The sequence below is a fragment of the Myotis myotis genome, unplaced genomic scaffold (assembly GCF_014108235.1).
Source record: "Myotis myotis isolate mMyoMyo1 unplaced genomic scaffold, mMyoMyo1.p scaffold_m19_p_11, whole genome shotgun sequence".
Taxonomy (NCBI): Eukaryota; Metazoa; Chordata; class Mammalia; order Chiroptera; family Vespertilionidae; genus Myotis; species Myotis myotis.
The window spans coordinates 46,275,666-46,292,204 of record NW_023416315.1 but is presented as its reverse complement, the minus strand read 5'-3'; the positions used below and the strand labels follow the sequence as shown (position 1 = coordinate 46,292,204).

The window sequence follows — 16,539 nt, the reverse complement described above, 5'->3', positions numbered from 1 at the left end:
CACACACACACACACACACACACACACACACACACACACACACACACCAAAACAAAAATAAAACTTGGCTTCAAGGAAACCCATCTGTCACCAGGAGCCTGGTTGAAAGATTCATATTTTTAGAAGAGAAATACAGTACAGAATTATTTAGAGAGCAGTTTTTACAGAAGTTTGGGGGGCTAGAAGTTTTAAAGCTACTTTGGGGGACTTATTCCCCAGACTCAAGTATTACTCTGACACTGTGAACACGTAACAGCAAAACTTAGTCTTAATGAGTCCCCATCAATCACCTTCAGCTAGATGTGGGCCCAACACATCTTACTAGGAACCTAGATTGAGGCTGAGCCAATCAGAGATTAACAGGCTCTTATTCTCCTTGGACAACAGTATGATTTGCCAGATATAAACCTAAACAATGAAAAAAAGGAATATGCTATTTAGAGATGGTGAGGGATTTGGCCATGATTTGATGGAATTTCTAAAAATGGCAGCAGATTCAGAGGGCTGTTTCCTCTACTATGTGAATGCACCAGTAGCCTCTCATTGTATAACTATGCCTGTGTGGAGATGTGAGAGCAAAATGTTATGCCTACTGTGTTAATGTAAGATTAAATATAAAGTGTCACTTTTAGAGAGTATTGCATTTTTCAAGTAATTTTTCATAAGCACCTTTTACAAAATGACACTATTGTAGAAATGACCTAGAATCGTTAAAATGTGAAACAATACATAGAGCTTTAACCAATTTGAATTACACTGCTCTCTGTAAAAGGGAGATAATTAACATAAACAAATATTATCATAGTTCATTAAGAAATTAATACCGGGAAAATTAAAAGAGTAACCAATCATATAATCATCAGAAAATATTAAGAGGAATGTTAATATATAAAAGCTAGTAGAAAATAACTATTTCCCTAATTTGAAGGTAAATATATAACCTCAAACACCTGATGGTTTTACTTATTCTTGTGTTTTTAATTCAGTGGAAACATTACCTATGATTTTAACTACAAACTAGCAGTATTTATTTATTTTTATTTTTTTAAAATATATTTTATTGATTTTTTACAGAGAGAAAGGGAGAGGGATAGAGAGTTAGAAACATTGATGAGAGAGAAACATCAATTCAGCTGCCTCCTGCACACTCCCCATTGAGGATGTGCCTGCAACCAAGGTATATGCCCTTGACTGGAATCGAACCTGGGACCCTTCAGTCCGTAGGCCAACGCTCTATCCACTGAGCCAAACCAGATAGGGCAAAACTAGCAGTATTTAGATAGAATTTTACTTTAACTAAAAAGTACCTTCTGAAGTTAGTGCATCTGTATTTATCCTATTTGATATTCAGCTGCTAGCAGTAACCCCATAGACCAGTGGTTCTCAACCTTCTGGTCCTTTAAATACAGTTCCTCATGTTGTGACCCAACCATAAAATTATTTTCGTTGCTACTTCATAACTGTAATGTTGCTACTGTTACGAATCGTAATTTAAATATCTGATATGCAGGATAGTCTTAGGCTACCCCTGTGAAAGAGTCATTCGACTGCCAAAGGGGTTGTGACCCACAGGTTGAGAGCCGCTGCCATAGACAAAACTTCATAATTCTGGTGGCAATGTATAAGAATAAATAACAAAGGCCAAAAAGGTAAATTAGTACAAGATAACTAGTTGTCATCAATCAATAACGCATGCAGCTGTCTAATAACTATTACCCAATGAGGACCATGATGAATGATTTGTCCATAGACCCTTTAATGTGATATAAATGTTTGATCTTTGCTGCCTACATACATACTTACTATTCAGACAAGATGACTTCTTCCTGAACTGCAATAAAGTCTACTTCTTCAGCTGTCCTACTGTATAAATATCAAAACCTGGTTCAAAAACAAATGTTTTATGCCAATTACTTTGGGAAGGGCTATTAAATGGTAGGAAAGGTATTCCTTTAGACTTAATACTTTAACATGGCACCTAAATTAAGAGATGAGTTTGAAGAGTCTCTGGAAGCTAAGTGAAGTGTTAAGCACAGAAATATCCTCAAATATTGGCGGAAATGGATGAAGTCTAGCCAAAGCAACATGTTTTTTAAATACTGCATTCCCACGTACACAAATATTTTTGCAAGTAATGTCTACCAAACTCATACTGAAACTATCCAGAATCTTCTGAGAGTTCCGCACAAATAAAACATTTGCCAGAGGTGTCAGTAGTGATCACCCTTTGGAGCAGATGCAAAGAGAATTTATATGATCCTTGGTGGCCTAGGAGAGAAAGAATGTTTTTCTTTGATGATTGACATGAAATTTTCTGTTTGGAGATGCTTTAAGGAAAACAACATTTGCTAATTAAATGTTTTACTGTCCTGTTAGAATACAATCAAATACAATGGGTGCCTCTTGGAATGTTAATTTCACTTTGCTGGTGTGGATTGCTAGTGGGGAACTTTAAGGTTTAAGAGAATGGGCATTAATTGTGATGCAATATGTGGAACAAACATCTGCTTCTCCCCCACCCCCACCACCGCCCTCCCACCCCCCAAAAAAACAGTAGAACAAGATGACTAATAAGTCTGATCCGTTTTCTCTGTGAAAGGCTAGCCAAATCTATGCAGAAAGACCACATGGCCCTAACGGCGATCCAAGGCAACTGAAGAATTCTAATGCACCCGCATATTACAGAGAGCCACCCCCATGGCTCTGTAAGACTTACATGGACAATAAGTAAAGCCCTACATTTACATATCCCCCCGCACACCCCAAAACTTGGTTTTCCCAGTGGTGATAAGCTATCACTGTTCTTTTGACTATAGTGAAGAACAAGTTGCTTCACAGGCCCTTAGACAAATACTTGCTTCTTCTTCCAACTAGTTCAATCCACCCACTTCTTACTCCCAGCTATTGAAGAGCAACTGAAATGCAGGCTTTACTCTATGATGGTCCCTGGAGATTCAGAACAGTGTGTAAGGCTACTCGCCTGTCAACAGACTTGTATTCTTTGGGGCCACAAAAGACAGGACCGGGCTCAATGTAAATTTAAAAAGTTTCTCGTTTTAAAATTGACGTGGGAAAGTAGTATAAAGACCTCCAAAGTGCAAACCTCAAATTGCTTGCACGTTTGCTTTCCATGTGAACCTACAATTCCTAACTGAAACTTTTCCCTGGACTTTATCCAAGCCTTTTCTGGTATAAAATGCTCAAGAGACAAGACTTTCATGAAAGGTCTTCAATTCTATACTCTTATTCCTTAGTAGATGACTTGGAAAAAAAATAAAACCTTGAAGCATAAGATCTTTCCCTTGAGAACGGTATTGACAGTATCGTTTTTTCCTGACTCAGACTACAGTAAGAAGATTTTATTCCTATGAATCTCTGTCTGGCGTTAGATGGATTATTAAAATTCAGAGAAATAACCAGCTTTCTTTAAGAAAGAAAATAATTTCAGTGTGTTTGCATGTAATTTTAGGAAGTTATTTTCCCAACATACAAACATACTGAATTTTTAAAGGTAGATGTTCTCTTAAAATGATACCAATGTATATTAGTTACTAGGAGGAAGGGTTCCTTTCATTAATGACCAATGGCAACATAACTACATGAGACTGCTCAGGCTGCCATAACAAAATACCACAGACTGGGTGGCTTATACAATAGGTGTGTATTTTCTCACAATTCTAGAGGCTGGTAAGTCCAAGACCAAGGTACCAATCAATTTGGTTCCTGGATTGCATATGGCTACCTTCACCTCATATAGTGAAGTGAGAGAGTGAAAGAGATCTCTCTTCTTCTACTTATATAGCCACGAATCCTCATTTTACTTTAACCTTAATTACATCTAAAAGCCCTATTTCCAAATACAGATACAATAGGGGTTAAGATTTCAATATATGAATTTTTGTGGGGAAGGGACAGAATTCAATCTATAACAATATTTTTAATAGAAATCCTAGCTACCAAAGATCTGCCTAGTTTAGATTTCTGAAGTGGGATATAAAGTTTCAGTTATGCAAGATGAGTAAGTTCTAGAAACCTGCTGTACAACATAGTACCTATAGTTAACAATACTGTACCGTATGCTAAAAAAATGTTGAGAGAGATCTCTAAGTGTTTTTACCACAATAAGTAAATAAATGGCAGGGGATGACAGAAGGAAACTTTTGAAGGCGATGGATTTGTTTATTACCTTGATTCGTGGGTATATAGATGTGCTTAAACCCATCAAATTGTAACATTAAATGTGAAGCTTTTTATATCAATTACAACTGAATAAAGTTGTTAAAAAATAAAATGGTCTGGACACTTACATATCTAGAACTTTAAAAAATAAGAAAAAGAAATAAAAGGAAAAAATAAGGCAAATCATGAAAAGTCTTGTCTCTTTTGTCCATAAAGTAAAGACCATCAAGACAACCAGCAACAAGGGGACAAAAATTAGGCCAGGGAAACAAGAAACCTGAGGATGAGTTGATGAGGTGATGGGAAGAAGGTACAAAGCAAATTTTCCTGGTAGACAATGTCTGACAGAAGCCAAGTTTTCATATGAACATCAAGAAGCATAAAAGAAATTCCAGGAAACACAAAAAGAAAATTAAAACTACCACTTTGTAGGAAAGTAACATTCATTAATTCAACAAATATTTGTGGAACTACTACCATGTACAAGACAAAGTACTAAGCACTATTGGAGCTTACAAATCTTAACAGTGCTGTTAACTAAAAAATTTCAAAAGTAAGTATAAAAACTGGACTCTAAGAAGTACATGGAAAGAGAGGCTTATGATGCTATAAATATATAATGGGATTTGACCAACTCAGAGACATTGAATGAAGAAATGATAACTGAGTTGAACTTTGAAGTCGTGAAAGGAGAGAAAATTGTTTGAGGCAGAGGAAATGGCAGAGGTGAAGGAACTATTATGACAATACTAGTAGGGACAAGGATGAGGTATAAGAAGGAAACTATTCTGATAGAGCAAAGAGCATGGAGAGAAATGTGGTAATATATGAGGTTAGAGATATGGATGTAGGCGTAAAAGATGGTTTTCTTTCTTCTTTGTCCTGATATCAAAGAATATCATTGAAGGGTTTTTTTTTAATTAAATCTTTATTGTTCAGATTATTACATTAGTTACTCTTTTTTTCCCACCATAACTCCCCTCCACCCAGTTCCCACCCCACCCTCCGCCCTCACTCCCCAAATTGAAGGGTTTTTAACTGGTGTGTGTAACTGAGTACATATGTTGTATGCCAGAGATGGGGTATACTCAGATTGAAAAAATATACTATTGGCAGTGTAGAAAAGGAATTACAGGGGAAAACTAGTGAATATGGATACAACTCTACTCAGAAGGTCATACAAATATTCAAGATAAAGAACAATACTCTCTTGGACAATGGAGACAGTGATAAAGTGTAATGGCCAGATTTGAGGGTACATAGAAGATAACATTGAGAGGTATGGATGGATCAAATGAATATTGAAAGAAACAGCATGTCTAGTATTATGCCAGGTTTTCGGCAGTTAAACTGTGTAAATGGTAGTACCAATCATACAAAAGAGAGTTTAAAACCTAGTAGACCACCCTACAGCATAGATAAAGAAAGTCAGAGATAAAGATAATAAATGATAGATGAAATGCCCAACTAGGTGAGCTGCTGGTCGTGAGAGGTGAGGATCAATCAGAGCAGCTAACAGGAGTATCCTAGTGAGTGTACTCTAACGGGATTACATCAGCCTTACATGTCGCACATGCAGTAACTCAGCTGTTCTCAGGGGAACACCTGGGGCTCTGGAGATGCTTCATAACAATGCTAAGTCATCATTTGTTCTTTATAAAGTGGAATTTTCAGATGCATGTGATGCATGATATCCCAAGCTATTGAATGCAGAACCAAATGTGAGATACTCAGTTATCCTCTTCTAATTAAAGTCACATTAAATAAATTTGCAAAACATTGGCATTTTCAAAAAATCTAAAAACATGTCATTGTTTTCTTAATTTTTCTGAAAAAAAGGTATTTAAAGTTGGTTATATTTATTAAACCCAATAAGCTTATATTTAGCAAATTAATAAAATTTTAAAATTTTAATTTTAATTTCCAATACAGTAAATATTGAGTCATATAGTCCACATTGACAATTTGAGGATCTCAGTAACGTTAAAGACTATAAAGATAAGTGTAAAATAAGTGTAAAAACTGAACTCTAAGAAGTACATGGAAAGAGAGGCTGATGGTGCTATAAATATATAAAAAGGGATTTGACCAACTCAGGGACATTGAATGAAGAAATGATAACTGAGTTGAACTTTGAACTCGTGGAGGGAAAATTGTTCGAGGCAGAGGAAATGGCAGAGGTGAAGGAACCATTATGACAATATGGGAAATAATGAGGTATAAGAAGGAAACTATTCTGGATAGAATGAAGATCATGGAGAGAAATGTGGTAGTACATGAGGTTAGAGATAACAAGAAGTTTGTTAACAATTGATTTAAATAATCAATGAGAGTTCCTGAGGGATAGCAACCACAACCATTTTTAAATTGCCAGAGAACTGTTCAAGTTCAGTTCAGAAAAATACAGTTATGGCCAATCAATATTATTATTTCTTCCTGAATAACAGTGAACAAACTGTTTATCAGAATATAAAGTTCTTATAGGAAAAAAACATAAGAAAATCAGTACTTCATTTAGGCACTATATAGGCCCTCCAATCTTATATGTTTGCAATGTTTTAAAATTTCATATCCCTGGCAATCTGTTAAACATAATATCGCTAGAATATGTGGGGCAGCTGCCATTGGGTAGACAGCCTGTCCTGAGGAAAGTGGTGCAAAGGAAGACAGAAGGCCTGTCCTGGACCACCCTGGCACACACTGGTCAGGCGGCCAGCAGGCTCATTCTTCACTTTCAGTGATATGCTGATTGTAAGATTAGAAGGCTGAGAGCAAAGTGACAACAAATGTGTGGTTCATTCAGCTTTTTAACAAATAAAAGTAACTGAGCAGTACTCAAAACCTTGGCTCAGAAAGGTGAATATCCTAATGTCAAGGCAATGTCAGCTTTCACTTCACTAGTTCGTGCTAACGCTCTGAAATTGCAGTTTTATCATAGGTCTTGGTTTGTTTTGTTCACTTTTACATCCTGAGAATCTGAAAAGCATTTGACATATATGATCTACTCAGTAAATACTTATTAAATAAACCCTATAGAAAAGAGATGAACAACCTCTTTGTGTTCTCCCTGTACTTCCTGGAATTGCTGTTATGTCCAAGGCTTTTACTACCACTGGTAATTACTTATGACTTTGCATGAGCTTCAGAGAAAACTGAACTTAGATGTGCTATGAGCACACACATCAATCACCTGTATTTCATTATAAGCAAAATTAAACTTATCTTTCTCCTGAAAATTTTAACTCTCTCAAATATTCACCATCTACCCATTAATGTAGGATATATTTTAGACTTTTCTCTATCCCTATCTTATTTCCCACTACATCCATTATACCTATTTAGTATTGTTCACATCCTTCCTCACCCAATTGTTCTCACAACTTACTGCCTTAGTTCACATTCTCTTTATTTCTAATTGAGCTGTTAAAATCAGAGCTCACCAGACCCACCTGCCCCCTTCCTCAGTCCTCTCCACCCCAAATACTTGGAATGTATAGTAGTTCTTCAAGATCAGTGGTCTTCAAATGTTCATTTTTGTTTTTTCTCCTTTACTAAAAGAATTTTAAAAAATTATTCATATTTCCTCTTATGTTTTTAAGTTGACCTCTATACTTTTTATGGTAAGTTTAAATAGTTACAAAATATGAGATTTCTAGCATACCTATTGGCATTTTTAGACAAAAAAATTCATATGATTTTTAAATGGATTTCATAGGTTGTAAATACCACAGTGATTTGATACCTACCTGTTTCTGATTAAAATGTACATCAACTTTTTTTTCTCCTTCAATCATTTTTCCATTCCACTTTACCCCAAAATATTATTTTAATGTAATTCATTTTCTTTTATGTTGGAGAGTTCTTTATTCCTTGCTCCATTATACTTTTCTAAAAGATTTTAATATATTAAAATTGAGTTTTTTTTAATTTCTTGTGACCACAAGATTCTAAGAGATAAATACACAATTCACTAAACACACACGCACACACACACACACACACACAATGTGTAAATGTATATACAGTGGGACCTTGACTTATGAGTGTCCTGACTAACGAGTTTTTTGAGATACGAGCTGTCTCTCGGCCGATTTTTTGCCTTGAGTTGTGAGCTAAAATTCGGGCTATGAGCCAGCTTCAGATACCCCACCGCTAGTTGGCGCAGCGAACGTCACAGTGAATGCCACAACATCAGCCCAGCATCACGTGTCTCACTCGTTCACTTTTGATTTGACATACGAATAATTTGAGTTACAAGCTCTGTCACGGAACAAATTAAACTCGTAAGTCAAGGCCCCACTGTATAGCTATATATTCTGGATAGAGAACATACCCTATATAATAAAATGCTAATATGCAAATTGACCAAACAGCAGACCAACCAGTCACTATGACGTGCACTGACCACCAGGAGGCAGACGCTCACTGCAGGAGCTGCCCCCTGGTGGTTGTGCAGTGGCGGTGGTGGGGAGTGGGCCTAAGCCAGCAGTCAGACATCCCCTGAGGGCTCCTGGACTGCGAGAGGGTGCAGGCCAGTCTGAGGGACCCCCATGAGTGCACGAATTTTGTGCACTGGGCCACTAATATTATATAATGTAACAAGAGTTTAAAAGTTTCCCTTAAACTTTAGAGAGGATAAGTGACATAATCAACTCTATTTTTTTCTTCAAACATATTGAAAACTCAGAATGAATTCAAGCAATTGGGACTTAGAGATAATCAGAAAGCTCACCCAAGAATCAAATAATACAAATAAAAAGTGATAATCAATATTCTCTTACAATCAGTTCATGTGAACCTGTGTGTGGTATATAGAATTCAATTATGGCCCCCAAGATTCCCACCCACTGGTGTACACACTGTATAACTCTCACCCCTTGAGTGTGGGTGTGAACATTATGGAACCGCTCCTGCCATTAACTTATTAGCTTATATTAGCTTCATAAAAATGAAGTGAATTTGCAGATGCAGTTAAAGTCCCTCATTAAAATCTACTTTATGTTAATTAAAGAAAGATTACCTTAGATGAGTCTTTCCTAATTAAGCAAGCTCTTTAAAAGAGGGTATAGGGGTAAGAAGCTCAAAGGAACAGAAAGCTATCCTGTTGGCTTTTAAGAGATAAACTGACTTATTGTGGAGAGGGTCAGATAGTAAGAAACAACAGGCATTCTCTATGAGCTGAGGACTTCGGCACTACAACCACTAGAAACTGAATTCTGCCAATAACCAGTGAACTTGGAATGGAACCCCGAGTCTTAGATGAGACTGTAGTTCTGGCAGGCATCTGGATCACAGCTTTGTGAGATCCAATACTAAGAACCCACCTAAGTCATGCCTGCACTAATGACCAACAGAATTTATGAGATAATAAATATGCATTGTTTTAAGCCATCAAATTATTTTTGTAATTTGTTATGCAGCAGTATAAAACAAATACACAATTGAAATTTGATTTTACATTATAGGCTTTACCAAACTAATACCAAGTTTCTTGATTTTGCATTATAAGCTTTATTATATATTGAAGCCAAAATATTATGAAAGGATATTCATAAAACATTATCTCATACTTTGCAGAATTCCAAATGTCAACTTTTATTCATTTTATAAACTAAAAGCTTCCCTGTAATAAATTATTTCTAAAATATTTCCAAAGCTCAGAAGAGTATTTTAATCTTAACTTTAGGTTTGCCTCACAAGTTCTACCATTTTCTTAGAATTAACATCCTATAAACACCACCCTCTGTTTAACAAAGCCATCAGAATGATTGCATGCTACTTGCAATAATTAGTTGACTTTTCCTCAGACAGAAAAGAAAGATAATCTATGTAATAGTTAGGAAGTGTGATATTCATTCCATTGCTCTCCTCTCCTAATGTCCTTTAAAAATAACCAAAGATTGTTTGGGAAAATGAAGAGGAGAGCAACACATGGATATTTTGGGTGGGGGGGAGTGGTATCAGTTGAAGGGTGAATGTGCAGGTGAGTATGCTTGTGTGTATGCCTAAAACACACCAAAAATACAAGAGACAATTTATAAGAGTACCTAAAGCACACACACACACACACACACACACACACAGGGAAGGAAAACAGTTGTTTTGTTGTACCTAAAATGGTCTAATGATGGAAAGAGTAACAAGATTTTAAAAGCCAACAAGTGGAACTAATTCAATCTATACAGGGACACACTGTCACAGGAGTTGTCTTTTATTTTAAAGGTCTGAGCAGATGATTAAATTTCCTTGGAACATTGTGTTCACACTGAGAGCCTTCCAGATTCTGCAGTTACTTCACATATGCCAGACATGGCCCTTTCTATGGGCTTTGATTTGTCCCAAACACTTCCTTTTATTAGCAGGTCTAAGTGAAGAGAGATTTACCTTGGCAGTATCATACTGTGGATAACACCAAATTAGGTTTGTTCAAAGGACTATCCCCATCCTCTTTATAATATCAAGTCAATTATATCATTATTACACCTTACTAAATGTATGCAGTTCTACTGTTCTTAAAGCATTTTAGAATTCAGCTGAAAAAAAATAAGACCCATCTGTACTCATATAAATAAAAGCATGTATATGTCTAATTATTATCCATTAATATTATTTCAGAAAAGAGTAAAAATATGTGAGTTGCCGAAACCGGTTTGGCTCAGTGGATAGAGCGTCGGCCTGCGGACTGAAAGGTCCCAGGTTCGATTCCAGTCAAGGGCATGTACCTGGGTTGCAGGCATATCCCCAGTAGGAGATGTGCAGGAGGCAGCTGATCGATGTTTCTCTCTCATCGATGTTTCTAACTCTCTATCTCTCTCCCTTCCTCTCTGTAAAAAATCAATAAAATATATTTAAAAAAAATATGTGAGTGAACCATGGAGGAGAGGACCAAACATACATATTTAAAGGGATACCACAAAGCAAGTGAGAAAAGAAACTTTTTACCATAAATTCAGAGAGTGGGAGTGGGTAAAGGACAATACCTAGAGAAGAATTGTAGAACTGCTAAGAGAGGTTGGAAGAGAATGCAGGTTGTGTACAAGGACAGCCTTGGGGACCAGCTCCTAGAAATTAAAGATTTGTTATTCATCACTGCAGCTTCTGTCCTTCACCTGAGGAGGTTCACAGTGAGCGGGCAGCCAATGTAACATCTGGGGAGGAAAGGTAAGGAAAGGATACAGGATTGGAAGGTAAGAGCCTAAGGTCCTAGCTTTTACAGCGTAATGTCATTATGACACTTCATATAATCTCTAATCTTTTTCTCCTTCTGTGGATTTTTTTTTCCTTGACGACATGAGAATGCTTAGGACTTTTAATAAGTATAAATGTTTTGTGAGTATGTGTGCACTTGTGTATTTCTCTCTTTCAAAATAATGGATTGGGTAGGATTATGTAACACATTTTTAAAATATTAAAAACCTGCACACATTAAAGCATCAAGTAAAATAGTTGTTAACCAGTCTCACTAATAATCACCTGCTTCGATTCAATCTGTGGGAGGAAAAGGAAGCAATAAATTTGACCCTAACTTACCACACATTTTAATTGCACAGTACTCCCAAGGGGTGTCAGGGTCAAGAGTATAGCACCATGGCCTCGGCTTGCCATCAGGATTGCGGCAATAATTATCATCAAAGCCCTTGTCGGGATATCTGCAAACCACACCAACAAAAGTGTCACGTAAATCTGCCTGGAAACACCTCCCAGCCCCCAGCTCAGAAAATAACCTCTGATCCAGCTCAGATACTGCTAGCTGAGGGGAATAATAATAAAAAAAAGTTCTCTGTGTTTCGCCTTACAAGGACTGCTAATCATTGCTGAATCTATGAACTTACATATTCCACCAAGTATAGAGTACCATCACCTTTACTAATAAGTTAAGTCCATTGGGTACCTGTCTACCATTAGAGGTCCAAAACCTAAACCTCTTTTCATAAAGCCCAGTTAAGAACAGATTACACAAACATCACCTCGTGTAAAATACTCATTTAAAAAACAGGTCTTCTTCCATGGCAGGCTTTAAGTTTAACCCAAAAGGTAGGTTTCAAGAGCTGTTACTAATGATATAGCTCAATTCTGGAACCAGAGCCTTTCTAGGTCATGCCCTCACCTTCCCTGGAGCAAGAGACAAACTCCATCACACCCCTTTCTCCATACCCCCCTCCCTTTCAATTAGCTGGGGCCTGCATCGGTGACTTGATTTTAATTGCTACCATGTCCCTTCTGCTCTCACTTGAAGGACTAGAGATGCACTGAAAAAGAAAGCCAAGTTCTAACCTCATTTAGAAGAACAATAAATAAAAATATAAAGAAGAAAAAACACGTTTCCAAAAACACATTTCTAAACAAAGATAGGGAGAAAGCTTCCTCTGGAATTATTATCTGTATTTTTATTCTTTATAATAAAAACAAGATTTTTTTTTTTCAACTAAAGTGTTTCATGTGAAATGAATGGGCCAAAGTAGATAGTATTTCTTTTAACCATTTAAGTTCCAAAACCTACTTCTGAAGAGAAAATAGACTTGGTTAAAATTTCAAAATATAGCAGGGTAGCCCTAGCCAGTTTGGCCCTGTGGATAAAGTGGCCGCCTGCAGACTGAAGGGTCCCAGGTTTGGTTCCAGTCAAGAGGCACATGCCCAGGTTGCAAGCTCGATCCCCACTCCGGGGCGTGCAGGAGGCAGCCAATCAATGGTTCTCTCTCATCATTGATGTTTCCCTCTCTCCCTCTTCCTTCTTCTCTGAAATCAATACAAATGTATTTTTAAAAACTACAGCAGGATAAATCAGCCAAAGAATCATTTGCTCTGCCTTCCATTCCCTTTCCCTGGGCAGGACCTCTGTCATGTTGTCACCCATGGGAGCCCATTTTACCTAACTCACGGAAGATGTGGCTCTAGAAAGAGTCTGGCTTGTATTTAGCAAGAATGCCCGCTCCCAGAGCTCAGGTTGGTCAAAGAGGTCATTATTGAAAGGGCCTCTGTCTTTTTTCTGCTGGGCAAGAGAAAGAGGAAGCTCCTGTTAGTGCTTCCCGTTCACTCTCCACGGGTGCTCCTCAGGACCGTCCTGATTTCTGGGAATTGGAATCCAGTCAGCCTAGGCCAATTGGAGTGTACACAGCACTCAGGTACATCATAAATCCCTTTGCCCAAGACTTTCCAGAAAACATTGTATAAAGAGAATTTCCATTTCAGTTTGTCAGGGAGCAAATAACAGCTTGAGTAAAGAATCGCTGGGAGCACGGTTGGTGGTATTTTACCTTTCCGGCATGAATTTGTGCCGATGTGGCGTCTGATGATCCCAGCGCTGACAAATCTTGCCTGATTCGGTATGATCCATGGGGCCTCGATAACTTTCCCCATTGCAGGTCATGCATTCTACTAATAAAATCAAAGCATGGCATGTTAATTGCTTTTGACAGAAAAATCAAAAACACCACTGTTCCATTTAAAGAACCGTAAATCATCTGTTTCACAAAGAGATTTCTAGAAAAAACTTACATGTCATTTTAACTTTAAATTATGGCCTAATGTCCATAAAGAGTGACATAAAATCCTCCTTACAGAACTTTTCATATAGCTTAAATGAGATTTTTGTCCTCAGTGTCATACAGATTTACCACAGGACCAGGAAATTACCTTTCTAATTTTTCAATAACTGTCCAAAGGTACTTAGAAACTGGAAATATCAGATAGAGCTTTGGGGTTTCCCTCTTGGTTTGTCTAAGCTGCAAGGGATCTCAGTAGTTATACTGTCAGTACAATAAAGCCCCCCTCTCAGCCGAACCTCCAATGACATGCACCGGAAATGAGTGTACATCTTACTCATATGGTCAATGCCCAAATCGGGATGAGACAGATTGTAGAGACCAGCTTTGCATACAAATCTGCTACTATTCAAAGAATATTTTAAAAGAAGAAAGCATAGCTCCTTTCTGCTAGCAAATATCCATGTTGAATAACTGGGCAGGCTTTACTCTTATCTAGCTGAGGACAGAAGTTGACCTACTATTGAACTCCTTGTACTTACTGTTTTTAAAATGTTTTCAGTTGACCTAGGTATGCAGAATCTTACTGATGATTCTGTGTGGTTAATTAATAGTTCTCTTCTGGCTGGCCTCTTATGTCACACTGAAAACCCTGAATCACATCAACTATCTGAAAAAGATACTTCTCAAATGGACAGGTTGATTTGTAGTCCTACAGGCACCCTGTGGAATAAATCATTGCTTAGCTTTCCTATGGGTCAGGCAAACTTCCCCAAACACATCATTTGTATCTTGTGATTACTGATCATCTACCTTTACTGAAAGGGAGCAAAGATGTCAATGTTTAGTTTTATCTACCAAGATCTAGCCTAATTAGCATTTGTAATAACTTGGGGGTATAATATCAGAAAAATCACTTTTGAACCTTTGATTTGTATCATCTAATAGGACATTAACTATTAACTCTCCAAAACATGAGACAATTTGGCTTGATCCATCTACTTCTTTTCATGTAGTTTAATCTGTGAACTAAGACAGGGGACCAATTCAGCTTCCTCTCATTTGGTCCTGAGATTCCCAGACTACAGTCTGTAAGCATGTGCACTATACATTTCAGGGGTCCAAGAGCATAATGATAACAGTTCTCTGTTTGGGCAAGGCCTCTTCAACATTGAAATGATCGACATATGTTACGCCTTATCACATGAGAGCTTTCCATTTGAATGCAGTACAGACTGATTTAGTTCCCTTTTTTTAAAAGAATGCAAGATTTGATATCCTCACAGAAAACGATGTGACATTTATCATTGTTGTTTGCTCCTTTGTAATGAATAAAATGGAATGAAAAAATGAATTCAATTAAATGAGAAAATAGAACAAAATACTATGGTCAGACATAAGAGATAAGGGTCCACATATACAATTTCTAACCTTAGATAGTACTCAAGAAATTAAAATATATCTATTTTGTCTCCTTCAGCAAATGCAGTTTATAAGAGTATATCCCCTTATATGAGAGTACATAAAGTTATTTTCTAGGAAGCTATACTATGGGGATTATTATAAAACATTTTTCCTGGGGACTTCAGGGTTTTTTATTTTTCTTATGACCACTTTCTAGAATGAGTGTGGTAGACCAGTGCTTCTCCAAACTTGAATGTGCGTAAAAAGTCACTTTGAGATCTTGTTAAAGGGCAAGTTCTTATAAAGGGTTTTGGGGGTCGGGATGCTCCCAGCGGATGCTGATGCTTCTGGTACTTGGATCTCATGGAGAGTAGCAAGTTTGTAGATAATTAGTTCCATTCTAAAAGTTCTAAGTGTTTGTCAGTAATAGCTTTTTAGAAGAGAGTGAATTTTACCTGGTCCTTGAAGGATGAATGAGAGTTGGATAAGCTAAAAAGGGGCAAAATACCATAAAATGGTATAGAAATGTGAATTAGCATGCTATGTTTATAGTAAAGTGAAAAGATGATTATGGATGCAGTTTCAGACCTAGTGAGATTTTTTTTAATAATAAAAGTTAATAAGGATAATATTGGATTTTGGTAGTCAATGAATGTGTTATGGTGATAGAAGTGAGATTCTAAATATATTATCATTACATGTTCTTTGATTATTCAGTACTTTTAATGTATAAGAAATCATTTGATCTATGTAGTGAGGAAAGAACTCACAAAATCTTAAAGGACTTACCTAAAACAGAAATATGTCAAACTTGTGCTTGGAACACAGGTCTCCTGACCCATAGTCCAGTGTTCTTTCCATTCTCCCTCACTGCTTTTGTGTCGTCCTACATATTTTAATGTGTCCCCTATACATCCTAACTAGTCACACTTTCAGGTAGACTGATAAGAATAATTTTAGAAAGTCAACCTCCCTGACTTTTTCAACATTGTCCCAATTACCTTTTGCTCTCCTGTGTATAACAGTAGGTTGTCCTCCTGTTGGATTTTCACCTATTGGGGCATGTGGAAAAGGAGGCCCTGGGAAAGCAGGTAGATTAACCATCTTTTCCAAGGTTTGTTGTTTTACCACTGCATCAAACCATCAGGTTAGTCTTAAAAAATTATCTCAAGAAAGCCAAACTTTAAGCTCACAGTCACTTTTCAAAATTCCAGAATTCTAAGACTCTTCTAAGTTTTTGTAGCTCAAAGTTAAGCAGTACAGGTAGGACAGGTAGAAACTAAGTCCACCTACTCAAGGAACCAGGTGAAAGCATAATCTATTTAACAGTACAAGAGGGTGAGCACTGTCCTACTGCTCTATTTTCTTTTTCTCTCTCTACTGTGGTAAGTGTATTATTTAACCCTTCTAGCAAGTTCTTTTCTTAAAAAAAAAAAAAAAGAACAAACAAAAAGTACAAAAAAGTAAAATACTA

General features: G+C 37.0%; 1 protein-coding gene across 2 annotated transcripts in view; it reads right to left on the bottom strand.

Annotated features, from left to right (window-relative positions):
* HGF (hepatocyte growth factor) overlaps positions 1 to 16,539 on the bottom strand; it is a 72,627-nt gene that overhangs the window by 35,926 nt on the left and 20,162 nt on the right. For both annotated transcript variants that reach the window (XM_036328346.1, XM_036328348.1), the window contains exons 6-7: positions 13,434 to 13,554; positions 11,710 to 11,828 (exon numbers count right to left, since the gene is read on the bottom strand). In XM_036328346.1, the coding sequence (XP_036184239.1) occupies positions 11,710 to 11,828; positions 13,434 to 13,554 (240 nt within the window). The remainder of the gene's footprint in view (positions 1 to 11,709; positions 11,829 to 13,433; positions 13,555 to 16,539) is intronic.